At 40.4% G+C, this 19,880-nt stretch overlaps 1 protein-coding gene across 3 annotated transcripts in view; it reads left to right on the top strand.

Moving 5' to 3' along the window:
* The window catches only part of frmd3 (FERM domain containing 3), a 93,082-nt gene that overhangs the window by 34,376 nt on the left and 38,826 nt on the right, over positions 1-19,880 (top strand). The window contains exons 4-9 of one of the 3 annotated variants that reach the window (XM_050050525.1): positions 393-431; positions 3,461-3,539; positions 10,897-10,994; positions 14,117-14,240; positions 16,558-16,645; positions 18,889-18,977. In XM_050050525.1, coding sequence (XP_049906482.1) covers positions 393-431; positions 3,461-3,539; positions 10,897-10,994; positions 14,117-14,240; positions 16,558-16,645; positions 18,889-18,977 — 517 coding nt within the window. Of the gene's footprint in view, positions 1-392; positions 432-3,457; positions 3,540-10,896; positions 10,995-14,116; positions 14,241-16,557; positions 16,646-18,888; positions 18,978-19,880 lie in introns of all 3 variants that reach the window. The other 2 variants (XM_050050526.1, XM_050050527.1) reach the window with 2 other exon arrangements.

The raw sequence follows: 19,880 nt of genomic DNA on the forward strand, positions 1-19,880 counted from the left end.
AAATGCCTTTTAGACCACAGGGGATTTTTTTGCTGCAATACTGCGAGTAGCCTCTGGGAAAAATTGAGAGCAAGGCTGAGCGGCGTTCCAGGGGTCCTGATACAGACTGCTGCCGCTTGCTGGTGTGGCGGTGTTATTTCTTCTCCTGCAGGCACAGAACGTATGTGCTAGTTGGCCATTGCTGTAGTCTTTGCAGTGTGTTTTGCAGCGGCAATGAGGGGTTACTCAAAAGTAGGCCTTCATTATCACTAGTTCTTTGATGTCAGTTTGGTGTATCTGGGCCTTTACACTCAAAATAACCCGTGTGCACATAAGTAAATGTCAGACATAAGTTAATACAAACAAGTCCCTCTTTATTCTTATTCCAAGCTTTGTACCCCTTTTTTTCCAAGCCTCCTACCCCAAAATTACATTGCTGTACCCCAGCATTGGTGAGTACCGCCTGTCATTTTAGAATCACATTTTATATATGTTCTTCAGCAACGCCTCCATCTGAGTTTGTGAGGGATTTTCCCAAAGACCCATCTGTTATCTTGCTTTACTGTTTTGGTTGCATATTGTAACTGTGAAATACATAATGCCATAAAGACGTCAGCAGACTGTCAATGTTGTTAACGCCATTTTGTTGCCAAACTTGTTCAACCCAGTCTCACTCCCAGCTTGTCAAATACAGACACTTGGTCAGTGGCCCTTGGTGTCAGGTACCGACGCATAGAGGCATCCTTTAATGGTGGTATAAGATACACTGGACAGCAGCATTTCTTGATGCCCCAAGCAGCTGCCATTGTATGAAGTGGGAGAAAGTCTAAATAGTATGGTGGGATTGGACATGGCTAGGTCAAACAACTGCGAACTTTCACCTGGGAGCCTGCTGTTTGTTTTCCATGTGAAACCAAAGGTTAATAGCATTATTTTGATAACAATGTAGCGTGCTAGTATGTGTAGCATACTACACTAGTAACATTTGTCACATGACGTATGTAACGTATGTCATCTGACGTTATATTACATTGGTAACAAACGTAGTTACTTTAAGTCAAACCATGATGTTTTTTATAAACCGAACTAAAAATACTGGGTTATACTAAAAAGTACACCTAAAAACAACGAATTTTACCAAAGTTCAAAGTTTCTTGTGAAAATGGAAGTTTATTTAAAAAAGACATAAGACATGTAACAAGCATAAATGAACACGCCGTTCCTGAATAACAAAACCCGACATTGGTGAGGTAGCTAGCTAGAGTGTCATAGTTTGACGTGTAGGGCCACTGACCAAGCGTCAGTCTTTGACAAGTTGGGAGTCAGAATGTGTTGTTTTGTTTCCCAGTACTGTGCCTCTCTCCTGTCCCCTAAAATGCCCAATTGTTGCTCCCTTTGTCACCCATGGTCTTGTTTTCCTCCAATGTACCTACATATAAGTACCTGTTAAAGCCAGTAAGCATTTTATGGTTAGGATACCCGATTCATACAACAAAACCACACTGTAAATTGCTTATCACATTGACAGTCATTAGTAGAATCAGAAACACCTATATCAGTCAAGTAGCCAGTGTGTGTACATATAAATAATTTGACTCTTTTTTGGCATTGCTCTTATGTACTAACACAAAAATAGACATAACAGCTAAGAACTAGGACAACAATGCTGGACAAATAAAGGCTAAGGATATATAGGTCTATTATGTACACAAAAAAAGCACTTGTTTGTATTAATAATAATAATAATAATAATAATAATAATAATAATAACAATAATTGTAGTAGTAAAAGAAAATTAATGGATTTACATGGACTGGATGATTATGTACAACATAAATAACAGAATGCAAACTGTGGTCTCCCATAAATATCAGACATTTGAAAAAACATAAAAATACCATAAAACTTTAATAGGTAGCCCGGGCTATTATTTGCTTAAATCACTGAACTTAACAGGCTTATTTTTGGGACAGGCTTTTAATTCCTTATGCACAAAACTGCTGCTCAGCAAAGATGGGAAATACAATCAAATTGTTTATTTGAACCAGTACGATTATTACTTTTATAAAGTTTAGGCTTTGAATAACATCAATTAGTTGTTATGTTATGACACTTGTGTCACGGCAGCTGGCATGCTGACATGCTGACACAACACCACCTTACCCTGTGAAAACAACATTCATAACTTGAATTAACTTTTATAAAAACCCCTTTTTTTAAGTTTAAACATTTATACTTATATGCACCATCTAAACAGCTAACTAATGTTAGCTCAAGTGGGTAGTTAACAATCTGATTTTATACATCCAAAGAACTTCTGTAAAAATTAACTACTTGGCAACCAGACCAGGCTTCTAATTGAGACAGGCCTTTGTTTGTCAAAATGTTTAGCTACACCAGACTAGTAAAAGAGACTGGTGTTTAATTGGGACTAGGCTTTTACTTGAAGATTTACAGTAAAATACAATCAGACCATGACAACTTTCACCAGGAAGTGTAAATTCAGTCTCTCTATACACAGCATATCATCACATAAACTATACAACAGAACTTGTACATGAAGCATGGTTTCTATACTTCTCGTCTAATCTGTGAATGCATAATGGGTTGGCTTACAACAGCTGCTACTGATGTTTTCTCACTGCACACTGTGTAATGATATGTATGTCTGCACGCCATGCAAATGTGCAAACTTCAGTGAGTCAACTTTGAATGTTAGCATGTGTGTGCATGAATGTGTGTTTATATGCAATTTGGTGAGATCAGCGGGACCCCAGGAGGGAGTTTAAGCTACTGCTGTCGTTTGATCCCAGCCCCACTCCCAGCCCCACATCACTGACTGTGTGTGTGTGTGTGTGTGTGTGTGTGTGTGTGTGTGTGTCAGTGTGTGTGTGTGTGCACTTACATAAGTGTGTGTATGTATGTTACCGGGCATATTTAAATCTTATTCAGTGCTCAAATTTTCTCCCACAGCAACACACACACATAGTCAGAAATGAAATGCTTTCGGTCTCAGATCAAAGGAAAAGAAGCAGACCCCAGTCCAAGTCAGGCAGTGTGTGTGTGTGTGTGTGTGTGTGTGTGAGTGAGTGTGCGTGCACGCGTGTGTGTGTGTGAGTGTGTGTGTGTGTGTGTGTGTGTGTGTGTGCGTGTGTGTGTGTGTGTGTGTGTGTATGATGGGTAATTACTGTAATTATCAAATGACTAATCAGTATTAGAGGCATACCGCAATTCTTTTTTGGGCTCCAACTCCTTCTTCTCCCCTCAGTTTTATATAATCCTCATTGCTCTGCTCCCCTTCTGTCCTGCACTCATTCATTTATCTCTCTCTTCTTCTTTCTCCTCTTCTCTCCCAATTAAAACATCTACTTTTACTTCTCTTCTCTCATTTCTCTCATCTTTCCCTTCTGCTCTCTCAAACTACTTTCTGTCTCCTCTTTCTTCTCCTTTCCTCTAAACTTTCTTCTCTTGTCTTCAGCAGCTCAGCAGCCGTACACCATGTGTTTCCGGGTCAAGTTTTATCCTCACGAGCCAATGAAAATCAAGGAGGAGCTCACCAGGTAAAAACTTACACACACAATTGATGGTTTTTGAGGGATGGAGTAAGAAGGGAGGGATAGAGAAAGTGTGAAATAGAACAAGACATATCTCGCAACAACCTTATTACATTTAAACTGGAGTCAGCTGAATTCCAGTAACCTGATGGTAGTTTAAGAGTGTGGTTGATTATCTGAGGGACCTTTGGCTGGTTTGCTAACACTATCCGAAGCCTGCTAAAAGAACAAAAATAAAATGTATGTCAAAAAACAGACTCAAGTACTCTTTTGAAACACAGCAGTTTGTAGGAGTATCCAAGTTTTGCCACCACAGTTCTGATTGTAAGATTATCTTATCTATTTGCTTCTCCTTTTTTAGCCTTCAGAAAATATATTTGTTCTTCAAACACTGCAATTCAAAAGTTTGGAATCAGCTGTTACATTCATGGTTTTCTTCTTTCCCTCAGCAATAGCTATATATATAGAGAGAGATAAAAACAGTTTGATTCTGATACCAATTGTATTATTTACATTTTAAATAGTTTTGGCCCCAAAAGAAGAACAATTAAATGAGTAAAACTTTCACTCAATGAATGTCCCCACCTTCGATTTTGGATATCTTTTTCAAATCAGGAAAGCTTGTGTGACCCTCGATCATTATTGCACTACAATAGGCCCGTTTCCACTGAAGAAGTTCCTGGTACTATTTGGGGGGCAGGAACTACTACAGGAACATCCTCTCGCTCGGCCCTCTCAACCGCCGTGTCTCCACTGAGAGAGCGGAGTAGGAGGAAGGTTCTTGTAAAGTTACCGGGCTCTGGATGTGACGTAATCGTTGCGCGACCATTTTGACCGGGGCGACGTAGGGGCGTAGGGACGCCGTTAGCCGTTAGCGGTGTCTGTAATAACTCCAGTCACGGTCCGTGGAAAAAATATTTTTTCCAGCGGATGTCTTAGTTACAACATGATTGAGCTAACTGGAGTAGTTTCATGTCGTATCCGACAACGGGAGGCTTTTAACAGATGACGTCCTGATGTTAGCTTTGCTGCTGTTGTGAGCTGTCCCTGTCAGCTGTAGCCACTGATGCTTTCTAGACATCGTGATTTCCCAAAACTGAATAAATACCACACATAGCAACACAAAACTGCTTTGCTAGCTCAATCATGTTGTAACTAAGATATCCGCTGTAAAAAAAAAAAAAAATTTCACGGACACCGCTAACAGCTAATCTACGATAACCATGTTGTTATTTACAAAACGTCACATCCCGTCTTGAGTATATCCAATCAGCACCAAATAATCCCCAAGCCCCAGCCAGGAGTTTCTCAGGGCCGTTCTGAGTACCTACTCCGAGGCAGGGACTTGTTTAGCCCCTGTAAAAGTTCCGGAACTCTGTCCTTCGGGGGTGGTTCCTGCGGTGGAGACACACACCAACAGCCCCGGCCCCGTAAAATTACCCCGAAGTTCCTGCGGTGGAAACGGGCCTAATGGTGCAAATGGGCTCTAAATATTTTGGGAACCTGTTTTTCTTTGGGCCCTCTGCAGTCTCCTCAGTCAGCCCGGTCTCACGCCAAAGTCATCGAAATCCAGCACTTGGACAGTCACCATTATAGTTTAATGGCGCTCGGCGGTGTCAGGGGGAAATGCGGCAGGACAAGAACAAAAGTTAAGGTGACAAACGTACGAATAGGGTGGGAGGAAGGGGTGGTGGATGGTCCAACAAATAATGACTTCTACCCGGGAGAGCGGTGTTTGTGTCCCGTACGATTCTAAAGCCAAACCCTGTTCTTTATTCCTAAACCTAACCATGTGCTTTTGTTGTTAAAGGGGAAAAAAAGCATCAATTTGAGGTGTTGTACTGACGTAGTGCCTTTATTTTGACAGAGACTGTATGTAAACGGTACATTCCCTGTGAAAATGGAAGTGTATTTTGAAACAAAACAATGCATGTAACAGGCAGAACTTGACATGGTGTCCCAGCATGTCAACAACCAACGCAGCCAGGGTACCTTTCACGTTGTGCTGGAACACTTAATCAGGAACCTGTTCCTATTTAAATCTGGACACATTTCAGTTTCTCTCACCATTGACTGGTGATTTTTTTCTGCTCTTACTGAACTATTGCTCAGAGGGATCTTTGTCTCTTTCTGCCCTTTCATTTATCAGTCTGGCTGAACCATTGTACTGCGTTTTGTTCTCCCGGTACAAAACAAACCCTTCATACTAAATAGCATCTATTTGTAAAGACAGTTTTCTACAACCCAAAAGCATCAAAAAGACCATTCAGAGTGCTCCTCTCAGCCATCCGACTGAACCCAATCAAGCTTTTGTGGCCAGCGATTTCAGACTCCTGAGCGGCGGTGTAGATTCACAAATACAGCAGTTTGACATGCTTTTACAATGATTTAATGTGAATATGCTCCAGAAAACTCACTCCAACAATGTAGTTGTCCAGTGTGTAATGAGCAGTACAGCTTAACATGGCTGCTGGATATCACCAAATGTTGCTAATTAACGTATCTGGCAAGTCACAAACATGTTGACACTGAACGTATCAGCAAAATGTTTACTGACTGTTTTTTTCTCGCTAAAATAAGAAATCTTGCAATACACTATCGTAGTGACTACAACTTTGTTTTTGTAATATTACCTTTTTATCAACATTTAACTGAATTCATGTTTTACTAACTCTAAGAAATATCTCTGAGCTTCATCCATGTTGTCACAACTATGTACCAGTAATATAAATGTAATTTCTAGGAGACAGCGTCGTAATTTATATAAAAAAACCAACAACACATTTCTGTTTAATGAAATTGTAGAATTAATATTCATAAAAACTTTTTAACAGCCCTCCTCCTCCCAAATATACACACTCACACACACCTTCACTCAGGCCTATAGTGATAATTAGCGATGCTCTCTCAGCGGGGACTCTGTTTTCGTGTTCTCCGTCCCATCTGAGCTGTCATGTCTCACCATCTCTCTCTTCCCTTCCTCCGAGCCTCCATCTTTCTCTCCTCCATCCTCTCCAGATCCCTCCATAATTTCATCCCTGAGGTGTCTCCTCCCTCCTTTCTGTTGGTCTCTCTCTGTCCTCCTTCTTCCTCCTCCCCGTTATCACAGCCCACTCTGCTCCCTCAGGTGTGTCTCCACGTCTCTCAACTCATTTTGGTACATCTCCCCGTCCTCCTCAACTTTTATTACTTAAAGGTGTTTTTGCACATCGTCAATGTCATTAAAACTTTACTTTCATTTCATCTCTGTTCTCTCTGTTGCCCTCATCTTCATGCATTCAAACTTGTTTAAAGGACTGCATATTTATGTGTCTATTTATTTTCATTAGCTTATGTCAAAGAAAAAAACAACCTAATCTCAGAGTCCTTAAGGAGCACCATTACACCACATTGGTCTAAGTTTGGAGTGGACACAGAAGTTAGATTGAGGCTGAGTTTTAGTTTTCAAGTTCAGAGGGAACTGCAGGCGGTGATGAAATCCAATGAAGTGCTCAATATCAAGTTTTTTTCTGGGAGGGATTTTTTTTTTCATCATCAAAATCCAAAAACTATTATGCTAATGTGTGTGTGCTGCATGTGCTCCAGTTTGCAGGATGTTATTTGAAGTCTGCCATTTTCATCCTCAGCTTTACCCCCCACCCCCAAATATCAAAAAGAGATGAAAAAAATGACCCAGTATTCTTAGTAATCACATTCATATAAGGTGATTCTGCATCAAGGCTAAGGCAGAGAGAAGAGAGTATTTATGGGCAGAGTGACTGGGGGGGTTGAGGTGGCGGATAAGAAAAACAAAATTTAACTGGTCTTATACACCAACACATTCTCAATCCAACCTCATCACATATTTACATTTGGTCATGGACTTTCCACGTCCACATACACAGGAAGTTCACTGTTTGCATACTGTCTCTTTCACAATAAAAAAAACACAAAAACACACAACATCAGTAAAACACCACAAATTGATGTTTTTTTTTCCTCAACAAGAAACGCAAGTGGTTGGGTTTAAGAAACAAAAGCATGTGGTTAGAATTTGAAAAAAAAAAAGAACGTAGTTTGGATTTATAATCTTACGGGACACAAACGCTGCTCTCTCAGGTAAAAGTCGGTGTTTGTTGTTGGACCCATCCACCACTTTCCCACTTGCCCCACTTGGACTTTCGCCACCTTAACTTTCGTTCTTGTAGCGCCGTGTTTCCCCTTGACACGCCAAGCGCTGTTAAACTATATCAGTGAAGTTATAGCCATGTATCATGCCGACGTTAAAGGTTGGCTTTTTTCGCCGCAAGTCACTGCGCGAACCGCCAGATTTTGACAACTTCGGAGTGAGACCAGGTTGTACACAATGCTCTGTAAGTCCAGTGTGTAAGATGTATGGGGAATATATTGGCAGAAATGGTATGTGATATTCATAACTGTTTTCAATATTTTATAATCACCTGTAAATAAGAATTGTTGCGTTTTTGTTACCTTAGCACGAGGTGTTCATATCCACATATAGAATGGGTCCTCTTCCTCAGAGGCTGCCATGTTGTTCTACAGTAGCCCAGAACGGACAAATTAAACAGTGTCTCTGCATAGGGCCATTCGCTTTTTTTCGTTTTTGTGTGTTTGCATAGGCCATCATGGTTCTCATACGCACCTAACATGCGGGAGAAGTTTCAGTCCTACAACCTAATAATGTTTGCCTTTTTATCACTGTAACCATGACCACAATATTGCTCTAACATAAACCACATCCTCCTGAGACGCTGTGTCCTCATATGACTTAGGGGCTGTCCACACCAACGCGGGTATTAATAAAACCGTGACTCTTTGCTCACGGTTTGGCCTTTCATCCACACGTAACCGCAGTTTTGGGCCCCTGTAACCGGAGTTATTTGTAACTGGAGTCCAGGGTGAACTTTTTGGAAAAGTCCGGTGTCAGCAGTCATGTGTGGACAGGATAACCGCAGTTATTTTGTCTCGTCTCCATTGTATGACGTCACAGTGTGCGACGTAAACAGAAAACAGCTGTGTTATTACCCGATTCAGTGTGTGCGAGAGACGATTTGAGGATGGACCTAAACAAGATACTGCTTCTATTTAGCAGCATATCAGCACTTTGTGGCTGTATCATACAACTAACGCTACTCAGTGACATGATGACACAGTGATTCTCAAGGAGCTGCTGAGGAATCAGAATTTTCGACACTCTGGAGTTCTTTCTGCTGAGTGGGTGTTGGGGGGGAGTTCAGAGATTGTTGTTTTTCCGGTAATGACGTTTTACTGCCTTTTGATTGGCTACAATGGCCTTACAGTTAGGAGTTATATCGCCACCTACTGCTTTGGCTTGTGTATTACATTGCTTGATAGTGGAATTTGTGGTGTCATGTGGATTACATTGCTTGATAGTGGAATTTGTGGTGTCATGTGGACGGAGGTATTTTTATTACACCGCTCGTGGACACAGATTTTTTAAAAACTGGAGGCCAAAAAAGTTCGGTTTTAAAAATACCCGTGCTCGTGTGGACTAGGCCTTATACTTCTTGACCTTGACCCTATACTTCATTCTACTTAACTTAGACCTGTTGTCCTCATTTGTGGATACTTCTTTTGTGCCATCTAGTGGTAGCAAAGTAATCCATGTAGAAACAAGATGGCAGCCATCTTTGCCAAGTCAGTCTGCAGCTGATCCTGACACAAAAGTGGACAAGAACAAAACCTGATCACATGTTATGGTTGAAACTTGTTTATTTATGTATAATAATGTTTGTAGTTTGATATGGCAACAAATTTGACCACTTTACGGGGCAGTAACAAGCTAAGACACCGTTAATTAGGAAGTACTCGTTTGAGGACACTAGGACTTTATTGTTGTCTAATTTGAAGATATTGGGACGTAATTATTGTTGACAATGTTAAATTTTTTATACTTATCAGGTCCTACTGATGCATACCAACCAAAAGTTCAGGTCTCAGGAGGATATACCATAGTTTCCCTTTGCAGATATTGTAAAAAGAGAATTTTTAAAAAAAAACGTCAGCAAAGAATGTGGCCCAAGGATAGAGAATCTACCAGATTTTATATTCTTGCTTCTTTGGCCAGATTTGAGCATCACTCAGCTGTAAAAGTGCATGGATGTAACCTGCTCAGTGATCCCATAGTGTGCTGTCAAAGCACTGCTGACCTACACAAATGTAACTTCATGCAGTAAATGAGAATGGGAATAATAAAACCACAGAGTGGGAGAGGAAGAGATGGAAGAAAAGAGGGAGAAAAAAGCAAGGTGAGGGGGCAGAGAAGGGTAAAATTAGAGAAACTGACAAGATGGGAAAATTGGATTAAGACTTAGCATTTTGTAGTAATTATGACAGCTGTTTCTTTATGTACTGTATTAACTGATTAAACCAAAATCACAAAGGAGTTACAGATGAAGGACTTGCTGTTACTTAAAGAAAGATACTGTAACTTTAACTGTAAGATGGAAATAAGAGTTCAGGGAAGGAAACAGAAGATGAGAAGACCAAGACAGGAAGAATCTCTGCATGCAACAAAGAAGAAAACAGACAAGGATTAAATTAAACACAATTGAGAAGGTCATGTAAATAAAGAAAGCTGTGTTTTTTAGGTCAATTTGAAGAACCTCCGTGCGGCTCCAGACCGACTCTATAAATAAAACTGTTTAGTTTCAGCAGCAGGCTTTTCGCTCCATTCAATCTTTCATGCTTTCCTTCTGCTGCTTGAGTCAGAAAACAAGTTTAATGAGTCAGTTGACTGTGGTGTGAGCGGCTGATGTCGTCTCCTCTGGAAACTCATCTGTATCCATGGCAACACATGACCCTATAGTTTCAGCACCACTGTCATATCTTGTCTCCCTGGTAACACGAGACAAATCAGCATGTCAGCAGCATGCCTAAACTTGCCTCCATTGAAGCCGTTTCCATAGTAACTACAGTACCAGTCGCTGCTGTGTGGTAGTTGTTTCCATAGCAATGTGCTCTCTAATTGCCATGGTAACACAGCTGGATCATTATTGAATCAAGGACTGAGACTGTTTTGGTTTTAGTAACGTTTCTGTTAACTCTCTGGAACAAACATGGTGTACAGTACAGATTTACTTATTCATAGTGTGTGAGTTTACTGTATGTAACATTAGGCTACATGAATAAGACTCATTTAACAAAATAAATATTAAATGCACACTTTGATGCAGTAAGTATAACCAGGGACACACATCCACATTAAATTTTCAACGTATTTCTTCCTTAGTGCAGAATTTTTACCAGCCATACACTGCCTTACTGTGGACTAAATAAACTTTCAGTGTGAGCATTGACAGTTCTCTTTTTTTGACTACATGTGTTGTGTCTGTGCATCCAGGTATCTCCTTTACCTGCAGTTGAAGAGAGATATCTACCATGGCCGTCTCCTGTGTCCTTTCGCTGAAGCTGCATATCTGGGAGCCTGCATCATACAGGGTGAGACCTACTGACAACCACTGGATTCAGTTCAACTTTATTGACAATTGACCTCCTGGTGATTTAGCATGTTAAGTTGATTCCCTACTGACAATTATTATATTTTATTTTTAACATGTATGCATGGCTTTGAGCATTTTAACTAGTTTTTCCCCCTAGCTTTACTGCATTTTCACTACTGTTTTTTACATTTATTATGCAGTTTAGAATGAGTCACGAATATCCGATTATGTTCTTCTCACCGATGCTGTTCAGCTAGTTTGATCTGATGTTGTTAGCATTTTGTAATTTAAGGTATATTGTGTAACGTTGTAAAATTAAATTATGCCAACCATATTTCATATTCTCTCTTTTACTCTTCAATCTAAAAAAAGGCCAAATATATTAGAGGGCTAACGTTAGCTTTTTCGCTTGGTTCCATGAATGTATAGAGAGACCTGGATACAGCATCGGCAGCGAGGCCCCATTCATTTCTATGGAAGTTGCTCAGTAAGCAAATAGGTTTAACTACTGTGTATGAAATGACCCGATGATCGGCACTGCTTTTGCATTGTGCGGCCCATAGAGCAGGCACTTTAGAGACTTCCTCCGGCTACTTCTGGTGTAGAGCTCTTTTAACTTAAAATTATTAAATTGTGTGGCTCTTTTAGACTTCCCAGTTGTTATTGGACTGAATGTATCAAATCCCGATAGTGAAACGAGTCATTTTTGGGGGGTTGTGATGCTGAAAAAAAGTATCCTGCTATATCTTTACATCTAAAATAGTTATTTGCTGCTGTATTAATTCTCTGCATGTTGCACATGGCACCTTTAACGTTGAATCACAGTGCGGAGCCACTTGCTTTAATATGGATTAAAAGTGGAATTAGCTGAGCTGATATAAATGAACCCCTCTGGCTGATACACAAATCTGTGAACTGTGCAAACACTCTCTGATTGGCTCATCTCCCCAGAGAGCGGAGCATGACTGGCTGAGTTATCTCGACTCACAGTGTTTCTGCAGCGTATCATTGGCTGCTTTGATTAACGAGGGCAGGTCCCTGTCCCACTTTGTCAGGGTGTTGATTACAGAGCTGGAGAATAGGTTGAGGATTACTGTTTAATTAAACTCCAGGCAAGTTTCTGATTTAACCTTTATTATGACTGCTAATTAAGAACGGATTATAAAGAGAAATTAGTGTCTGTTAAGGCTTTGTACTGGATCCAATAAGGGGAATATTTATCTATCGGGGTTATCTGAGCTGCTTATGTTCTCCTGTGGAAATAAATAAATATATATTAGGAATGAATCTGTTTTTAAGCTTTTGTCTGGGATTGAGCGACCAGCAAATTTGCTGATGACACAAATCTAAATTAGATTTTAAAGGAAAGGTTCAACATTTTCGGAAATATGTTTATTCTTATTCTGATGGGGAGTTAGATGAAACTGATACCACCAGACAGGAGAGTGGTAGTCAAGGCAAGGCGGCTTTATTTGTGTAGCATATTTCATACACCAGGGCAATTCAAAGTGCTTTACAGAAATATAAAACATAGTAAAAGAATACAGATTTCCTATAAAAGAGTAGAGAGAAAAAGAAGATAAGGTAAAATCAATGACTAAATGATTTACTATTTAAAAAAAAAAGCCATTAAAAGTAGCAAAAGTGCAGACAAGAGGTGCAGAGATAAAAAGATTATTTAAATGATTTAAAGTTTAAAAATAAGGTTACAGTAATAACAGGGTTGAGTAGGCATTGTAAAAAGGAATGTTTTTAGCTTGACTTAAAAGTGGACAGAGTCCTGGCTTGTCTAACATCATCTGGGAGGTTATTCCAGAGGCCTGTACTATGAAGCAGGATTTGAAGTTAGCGAGGTAACTTCAGGGTTAACTCCTGGGATAAATCACTGTGGTAACTGATGCTGAACAGCTAAGAGTATCGGATCACAGCCTGTCAACACCCCGACCTCTGACCAATCAGATCACTGAAGAAAAAAGTATCCACAGACATAAATCGGGAGTCTCAGGTAGAAAAGAGGAGCCTATATGCTGTTATACGTCAACAAACATACAGTATAACAAACAAACAAATGGGGAGATCGTTTACACACTAAACACATGATTTTACAGTGTCCACAGTGACAGTGTTGCTACTTTTACACTCTAATTCATCACTGTAGCTCAAAATAACATGAGACACCTGTGTGATGAGAACTAGGAAAAAACAGATATTTTATTAGTAAAATAATCCACACACTGTTAATCGGCTCCCGGTATTATAAATGTAACATTTAGGTCAGGTTGACCTCATCAGTCATTGATTAGGCTACTTTTCCACTCTTCACTTCAGCAGCAGAAACAGTCTGGCATTACTTTTAAATGTTTTATGTGGCATGTTCATCATCATCCAACTAAACCACAAAAAGTACTTGATACTAATGTCATATGGGCTCATGGCTCAGTGATACCTGTACATAATTTAGGTCTAATTTTGGATAGTTTTTTCAATATTTCTACGTTTGCACTAATAAGATCACAGAGTGTTTTTTACATTCCACACCACTGACATTTTATTGTCTCGCAGTCGCAGACACTTTAAGTCTCATCTCATATGAAGCAGCCTACTTCATTCATGGTTCTGATGATGTCACTCGTAATTTACACCCCCGCCTCTTTCACATGAACGCCCTCGTGGCTGGATAGGAAAACCCAGAGTTGACTGAACTTGTTGATAACCAGCTTTGTAGTGTTGGTTATCCAGATGGCCACTGTTAGGGTTAGTCAAGCCAGATAACTAAAAGATATCCAGGGTAAGTTGAACTGGCTTCATAGTAGGCCTACAGGCCTCCGGTTTGTGCAGCATGATAACAAAACGCTGCTTCACCATGCTTTATTCTGGCTCTTGGGATGGTCAATAGGCTGACCCTATATCAATCTTTTCATCTCACTGTCCACCATAATGGGAATGAATGTATTTCTCAAAATGTTATGGTAGGAGGCCTGCATGTATTTAGCATACTGAAATCCAATTGCTTGAAAAAGTTGTTCCTTTAAAGCAGCAATAGCAGATATACACATTTTCTAAACTGTTTAACCTGTTGTTTTGAACCATTATCACACTGACATCACCCTCTGTTTCCAGCTGAGCTCGGGGACTACGACCCAGAGGAGCATCCGTCCGACTACATCAGAGACTTCAAACTGTTCCCTAAACAATCCCTCAAACTGGAGAGGAAGATTATGGAAATACACAAGAACGAGCTCAGGTAAAGCAGACGTGTGTGTGCGTCTGGTGGGGTTATTTGTTGTCTGGAGCTGCGTCTGTGTTATCAGTTTACTGTGTGATTTTGATGACAGGCGCAGATGCTCATTGCGCTTTCAAAGCAGGCTGTGGAGACAATTTTCCACTGCAGACAATAAAGCGCTTTTTCTGTTGTTCTGGCTTGAGACAAAATTTGATGGCACCAAGAGATTTGTGGTGCATTGCATTGCAGAAGGTATTTCAGTTGGAAGTAAATAAAAAGTGAAATTAATTTGCAGAGGAATGACTGTGAATTATTTATTCTTAGCTTAGTTTAGACACCTTGCTCGCTTCTACGGGATTTTCAGAATATACATTTTGATTAAAATTAACCTTTCAGGATAGATGGAGCAGAATGAGCTGGACGTACGTGATCAGCAGGAAGTTGGGTGTGGAACAAGATGCAAAATGAAGAAAAGGCTGAGTTAAAAGAGGAGATTAATGAGCCCAGAGGTTGCTGCATAAATATGATTATAAAAGTGAATAAGATTAAAATATGTCAACATTAACACCATGTTCTTAGTCTAACTCTGTACTTTGCTCGGGCAGAATAAGTTCCTAACTCATGCGATCACATGATAGACAGTTACATATACATAACCCTCTCCCTCTGGGTATTTATGCGTATCATCGCTGCAGCTCATGAGTGATGTTGTTAGGTTTGTGACCGTCACACTTACAGCGATTACAGAAACATCAAAGACAAATCCTTCATTTCCCACAGCACAGAGGCAGACGATGCCAAGTGCCCTCTGTCTGCCCCGATGGGTCTGACGGACAGGATTAACAGCGTGTAGATTAATGCCGAGCCGTAGAAAGACACTTCAGGTGATTTACAAATGGGGTGGGGTGCACTGTGTGTGTGTCAGTGAGTTGTTTTATCAAGCAGGTCTTTAATGGCTTTGACATTTTTATCCTGTGTGCTTATAGACAGACGTCTGTATGAGCAATTACAGTGTTGATTTATTTGTCTGGCGTCGGGATGAGTACATGCGTTCATCACTCAGTTTCTTGTCTTCAAGTGGAAACGGACAAGTTTTTAAATTCCCGGGAGATCATACCCGCTGGCAGACAGATTTGTATAATGAAAGCGAGGCTTATAGGGACCCAATCTAAACACCATGCTTCCTCTGAACACTTGGCTGCTCTTAATATGTCTGTTTCTGCTAAATGTTAACCGATGATCAAAAACTGGGCCGAATGTAATCACTTGCCAAAATGTGTTGTATGTAACACAATACCACAAAAATATTCATCTCACACACATTGGTATTCTCCCTCACTTTCTCAAACGGATGGATGCTGAGGAATCATTCAAGAACAATTGTTGTGTCCTTCACACACACAAGTCCATGCTGTTAGTGTATGAACAGTTCAGTTTAGGACGAGATGTTACAATCCCTTGATGCACGTACTTGAGACTATGAGTGGGAGTGATAGTGCCGTCTGGGGGTTCCTGAGTGGGAGCCAAAGGGTTAAGGTTAGATGAAAAAGTAGGAAAGAACATAGGTAGATAGAAAAGTAAGAAGTAGCGTAGGGAAGGCAGAACCAAGGAGAGACGTCTGTGTGGACTGAACTCTCCCCCACCGAACCAGGCTGTACGCTCTACCTCCCCCTACTCCCTCATTCTGATGAGAGAAGAGAAAAGAAACTAACAGGAGATGAATTTAATCGTGTTGGAGTTTAACAGGTCGATTGTTGTTGCACATATTTCCAATTGTGAGTGCAAGTTAGAGCCATACTGAGGGAGGGAGTTGGGGTTTAGGGAGGGTAAAAGCTTCATTGGGGTCATCAGGTGGGTACCCTCCTTCACAGGTGTTTAAATAATAGGCCTACAACACCTACAGAGGGCTCACTGGCAACACGTGTTGTCCCAGGTGTGCCCCCCTCTGCTTTTACTTGCTCGTGCCCTGCTGTTGTTTGTGGTATTTCGGGGCCCAAGTGGCGTCTCTCCTCTTGATCCATAGCCACCAGCTTACTGGTTCAGCTGCACCAAAGAGAGCTTTGATGGCCTGATATTTGGCTTGGCCTTGAATTTTCTTTAAGAAGCCTGGTAGTTGGCTTGCCTACAAAGACTCAGCAGGTCACTTCAACTGGGCAAACCAGTATAGACTATAATTGCCATTCTTGACTCATAGAGGAAAAATGCAAATTAATAAATAAATAAATCAACACAAATACATACCTTTACTGTTTTCATAACCCAGCACACAGGAATTTATGCTAACAGCAACAATGTGTTGAATTTTACATCACGTCATCCTCTCTTCTCCTCTTTTTAGGGGCCAGTGTGCTGCATTTGCAGAGTGGAACATGCTCCAAAGGGCACACAGCCTCGAGACGTATGGAGTTGACCCTCACCCATGCAAGGTAACGTTAATGGAGAATGTACACTTAGGGTGCTTTCACATCTGCCTTGTTTGGTTCAATCAAACTCAAGTTTGTTTGCCCGCTACGTGCAGAATGTTTGGGCAGGTGTGAACACAGCAATCACATCCGGGTGTGCACCAAAACAACCAGACAAAGACCTTCTTGAAGAGGTGGTCTCAGTCCAGTTAGAAACAAACTCTGGTGCGGTTCATTTGTGGTGAGCACCTGTTCCGACCTCGATCTGAACCAACTGCAGTCACATGACACATTGTTTGGGTTAAACATGAGCANTCTTCAACGTTTTGTTTACTTCCTGGATTTTTCCCACGTGAGAATTCTGACCAATCAAGAGCAGCTTTCTTGCACAAGGCATTTTATCTGGTCCGCTTGTAAATGCTGCCGTGAGAACATGAACCTACTCTAGGCAATTATGCAACTTTGTAACAAATTAGTTCCTGATGCGGACCAAAGCAAGACAACTTTAGGTCTGAAAGCACCCTTAAATCCAGTCTGGCTGTGAGGACTGGTGCTGTTGCAGTGATGCAAATCTCTCTATTAATACTGGCACAATTTATTCCTCATGTCTCGGTAATGTACCCAAGTTGTTTTAACACTTTGTTGATCAAAAAACACAGAAAAATACCTCACTGTCTTGGAGGGCCTTCACCTCATGTGTCCACCCCTGTAACAAGTCGTTTAATGTTCCTCTCTTTGTATATGCAGCATGTACTTTGCATGGAAAATATACTTAAACAAAATGCCCTGAAACTTTTTATAAAAATGTACACCATGTATTAATGGATAAAGTCACTGGGCAGTTGCAGTAAATGCTTAGGAGGATTTTATCTGTATGAAGTTAGACTTTCTGTTTTCACTGTGAAATGCATGTTTTTAATTTTAATCTGAGAGCCAGTATTGAACAAAGCATCATTTTGACATCTTATTTATTAAGAGCATAATTCATTCGCAGCCATTTCATTGAAAAGCATTAATGCTCACCACAGTTCATGCGGTTGTCCAGATGTACAAATCCTGGCTTCAGTGGAGACCTGCCCTCTTTACCCTTTGTTTGTTTGCCCTTCATTTGCATATTAAAGGGATGACTATACACATGATTAACTTTACTGACAGCAGCCTTTTAGCAAACCTGAGAGGTCACCGAGAGAGGGTAATCACAGGTGAGGCAGAGGTGGAGTTCACATTTGCACCTCTGGCAACATTATCTTTGTAAACAAGAGAAACCTGGTCTGAAGAGAAACCATCACCTTCAGGAATCAATGTTCTTATTGATTGGTCCAAGAACATCATTGCTTTAGCAAATCAATGTCATTGACTCCATCTGACTGTGGTTCATTTGACACTTAATTGTACATCTTGCTTTCTGCTGTGATATTAACCCTGTTTGTACTTTTCTCTTGGTGTTTCTCTTGCACCATTGTGATAGATGAAACTGACTGAATCTGATAAAAAAAAAAGCAATATTTTACATCTCGCTCATTCACGCCCGCTCTGTTCATCCTCTGCCCAGTCAGAGTGTGAAATCGCTCTGTTCATCCTCTGCCCAGTCAGAGTGTGAAATAGGGACACCCTCCCATGGACAGGCATATCAGATCATGCTGAGCAGATTAACAAGATATTTAAATTCTGTCTATTGGAGAGGATCCNGGAGGGAGAGTGGAAAATCACTGCAGCAGAGTGACAGGAGGGGAATGAGAGACAGGGACTGTGACAATATCAGATCATGCTGAGCAGATTAACAAGATATTTAAATTCTGTCTATTGGAGAGGATCCCCTTTATCTGCTCCGCTCTTGTCATTGGGATGATTTTAATTTGGTTTGCTGGGAATGGCTTTTCTTGCCGGAACTGTAGCATCACGCTTATGTGAAGATGAAGAATCGGAGAAACTGTCGGGAACACACAGGCATAGGGAGTGGTTTACAAAGGAAGTCTACAGATGATAATCAATGATGTTGGAGAGTGAAGGAACATATTGTGTTCAGCTCTTAATCTGGAGTTGATATTGGTTTCATTTTGCCTCACTGTATCAAACCTGTATTCCCTGTGCCTATTTCAGTTACTGCAAATTAGGGGGTGAAGTTTGAAACAAACAAGGGATTTTGTGTAGGTGCCATTACCATGGAGATTACTGATCCCCGCTGTTAATCCACCTGTAATATCATGTGCTGCCTCTCACCCTGCATCTGTGTGTGTGTGTGTGTGTGTGTGTGTGTGTGGTTGCAGGATTTCACGGGCTCCACAGCCTTTCTTGGGTTCACAGCCACAGGTTTTGTGGTCTTCCAGGGAAACAAGAGGATCCACCTCCTCAAATGGTACAATTTTATCCCAAATTCTTGAATATAAACCTGTAAACATGGAAATTAAATGTGTAGCCTCTATCAAATCTAATTATAGCACATTCTTAATTTTTGTTTTCATCTAAAATGGAGCTAAATATATAAAATTTAATAGTACCAATTTAAAATTATGGTCTTTGACTTGATAATCAGTTTCTGCACATATGATTATCATAACTTCAAATATTTAGCTTTTGTAATTAGAAGTTAAGATTAGTTAAATAATCTCATGTTAACATTATCTTGCTTTAATTTGATGAATATCCCTCAGGATTTTGGTGTGAACATTTAGCAGTGCCTAGTGATGCAGTTATTGTTTGTGCATTGTAACTCTTTGGTACACAATAAAGTACACTGGTAAAATAAAATGCAAACATTTTTTAACACCTGGTAGGAAAAGTATTTAGATCCTTTACGTAATTAAGTAGAAGAAGCAATACCTTTGCATTCACAGTTTTTATTTGTATAATATTATTATATGCTAGGGCTGCCCTGACTAAGAACTTCTAAGTAGACCACTAGTACTCATTTAGGGCCATTAGTCGACTAGTCGCCCGCATGTTTACGATATTGATTTAGTTATTAAATTATATGTTTTGGGCGGAGTAACACAATGGTTTGAGTTCAAAGTGTGAGAAAGAATAGTACCATTAACATTGTCAACACTGTGCTACATTACAGAGCAATACAAAACTGTACTAATGAACCTTCATTAATATAGGCCTATATTTTATCTACAAGTGCACGTCACACACTGAGCGAGCCACCTGTTAATGACGCTGTCGGCAAAGCAGTAATGATTGTGCTAAGTGGCTAATGGGCATGTAGCTACTGACATGTTTCAGATGATACGTCATGTTTGTAGTCGACCAATGAAGA

The sequence above is a fragment of the Epinephelus moara genome, chromosome 8 (genome assembly GCF_006386435.1).
Source record: "Epinephelus moara isolate mb chromosome 8, YSFRI_EMoa_1.0, whole genome shotgun sequence".
In the NCBI taxonomy this organism is placed as follows: Eukaryota; Metazoa; Chordata; class Actinopteri; order Perciformes; family Serranidae; genus Epinephelus; species Epinephelus moara.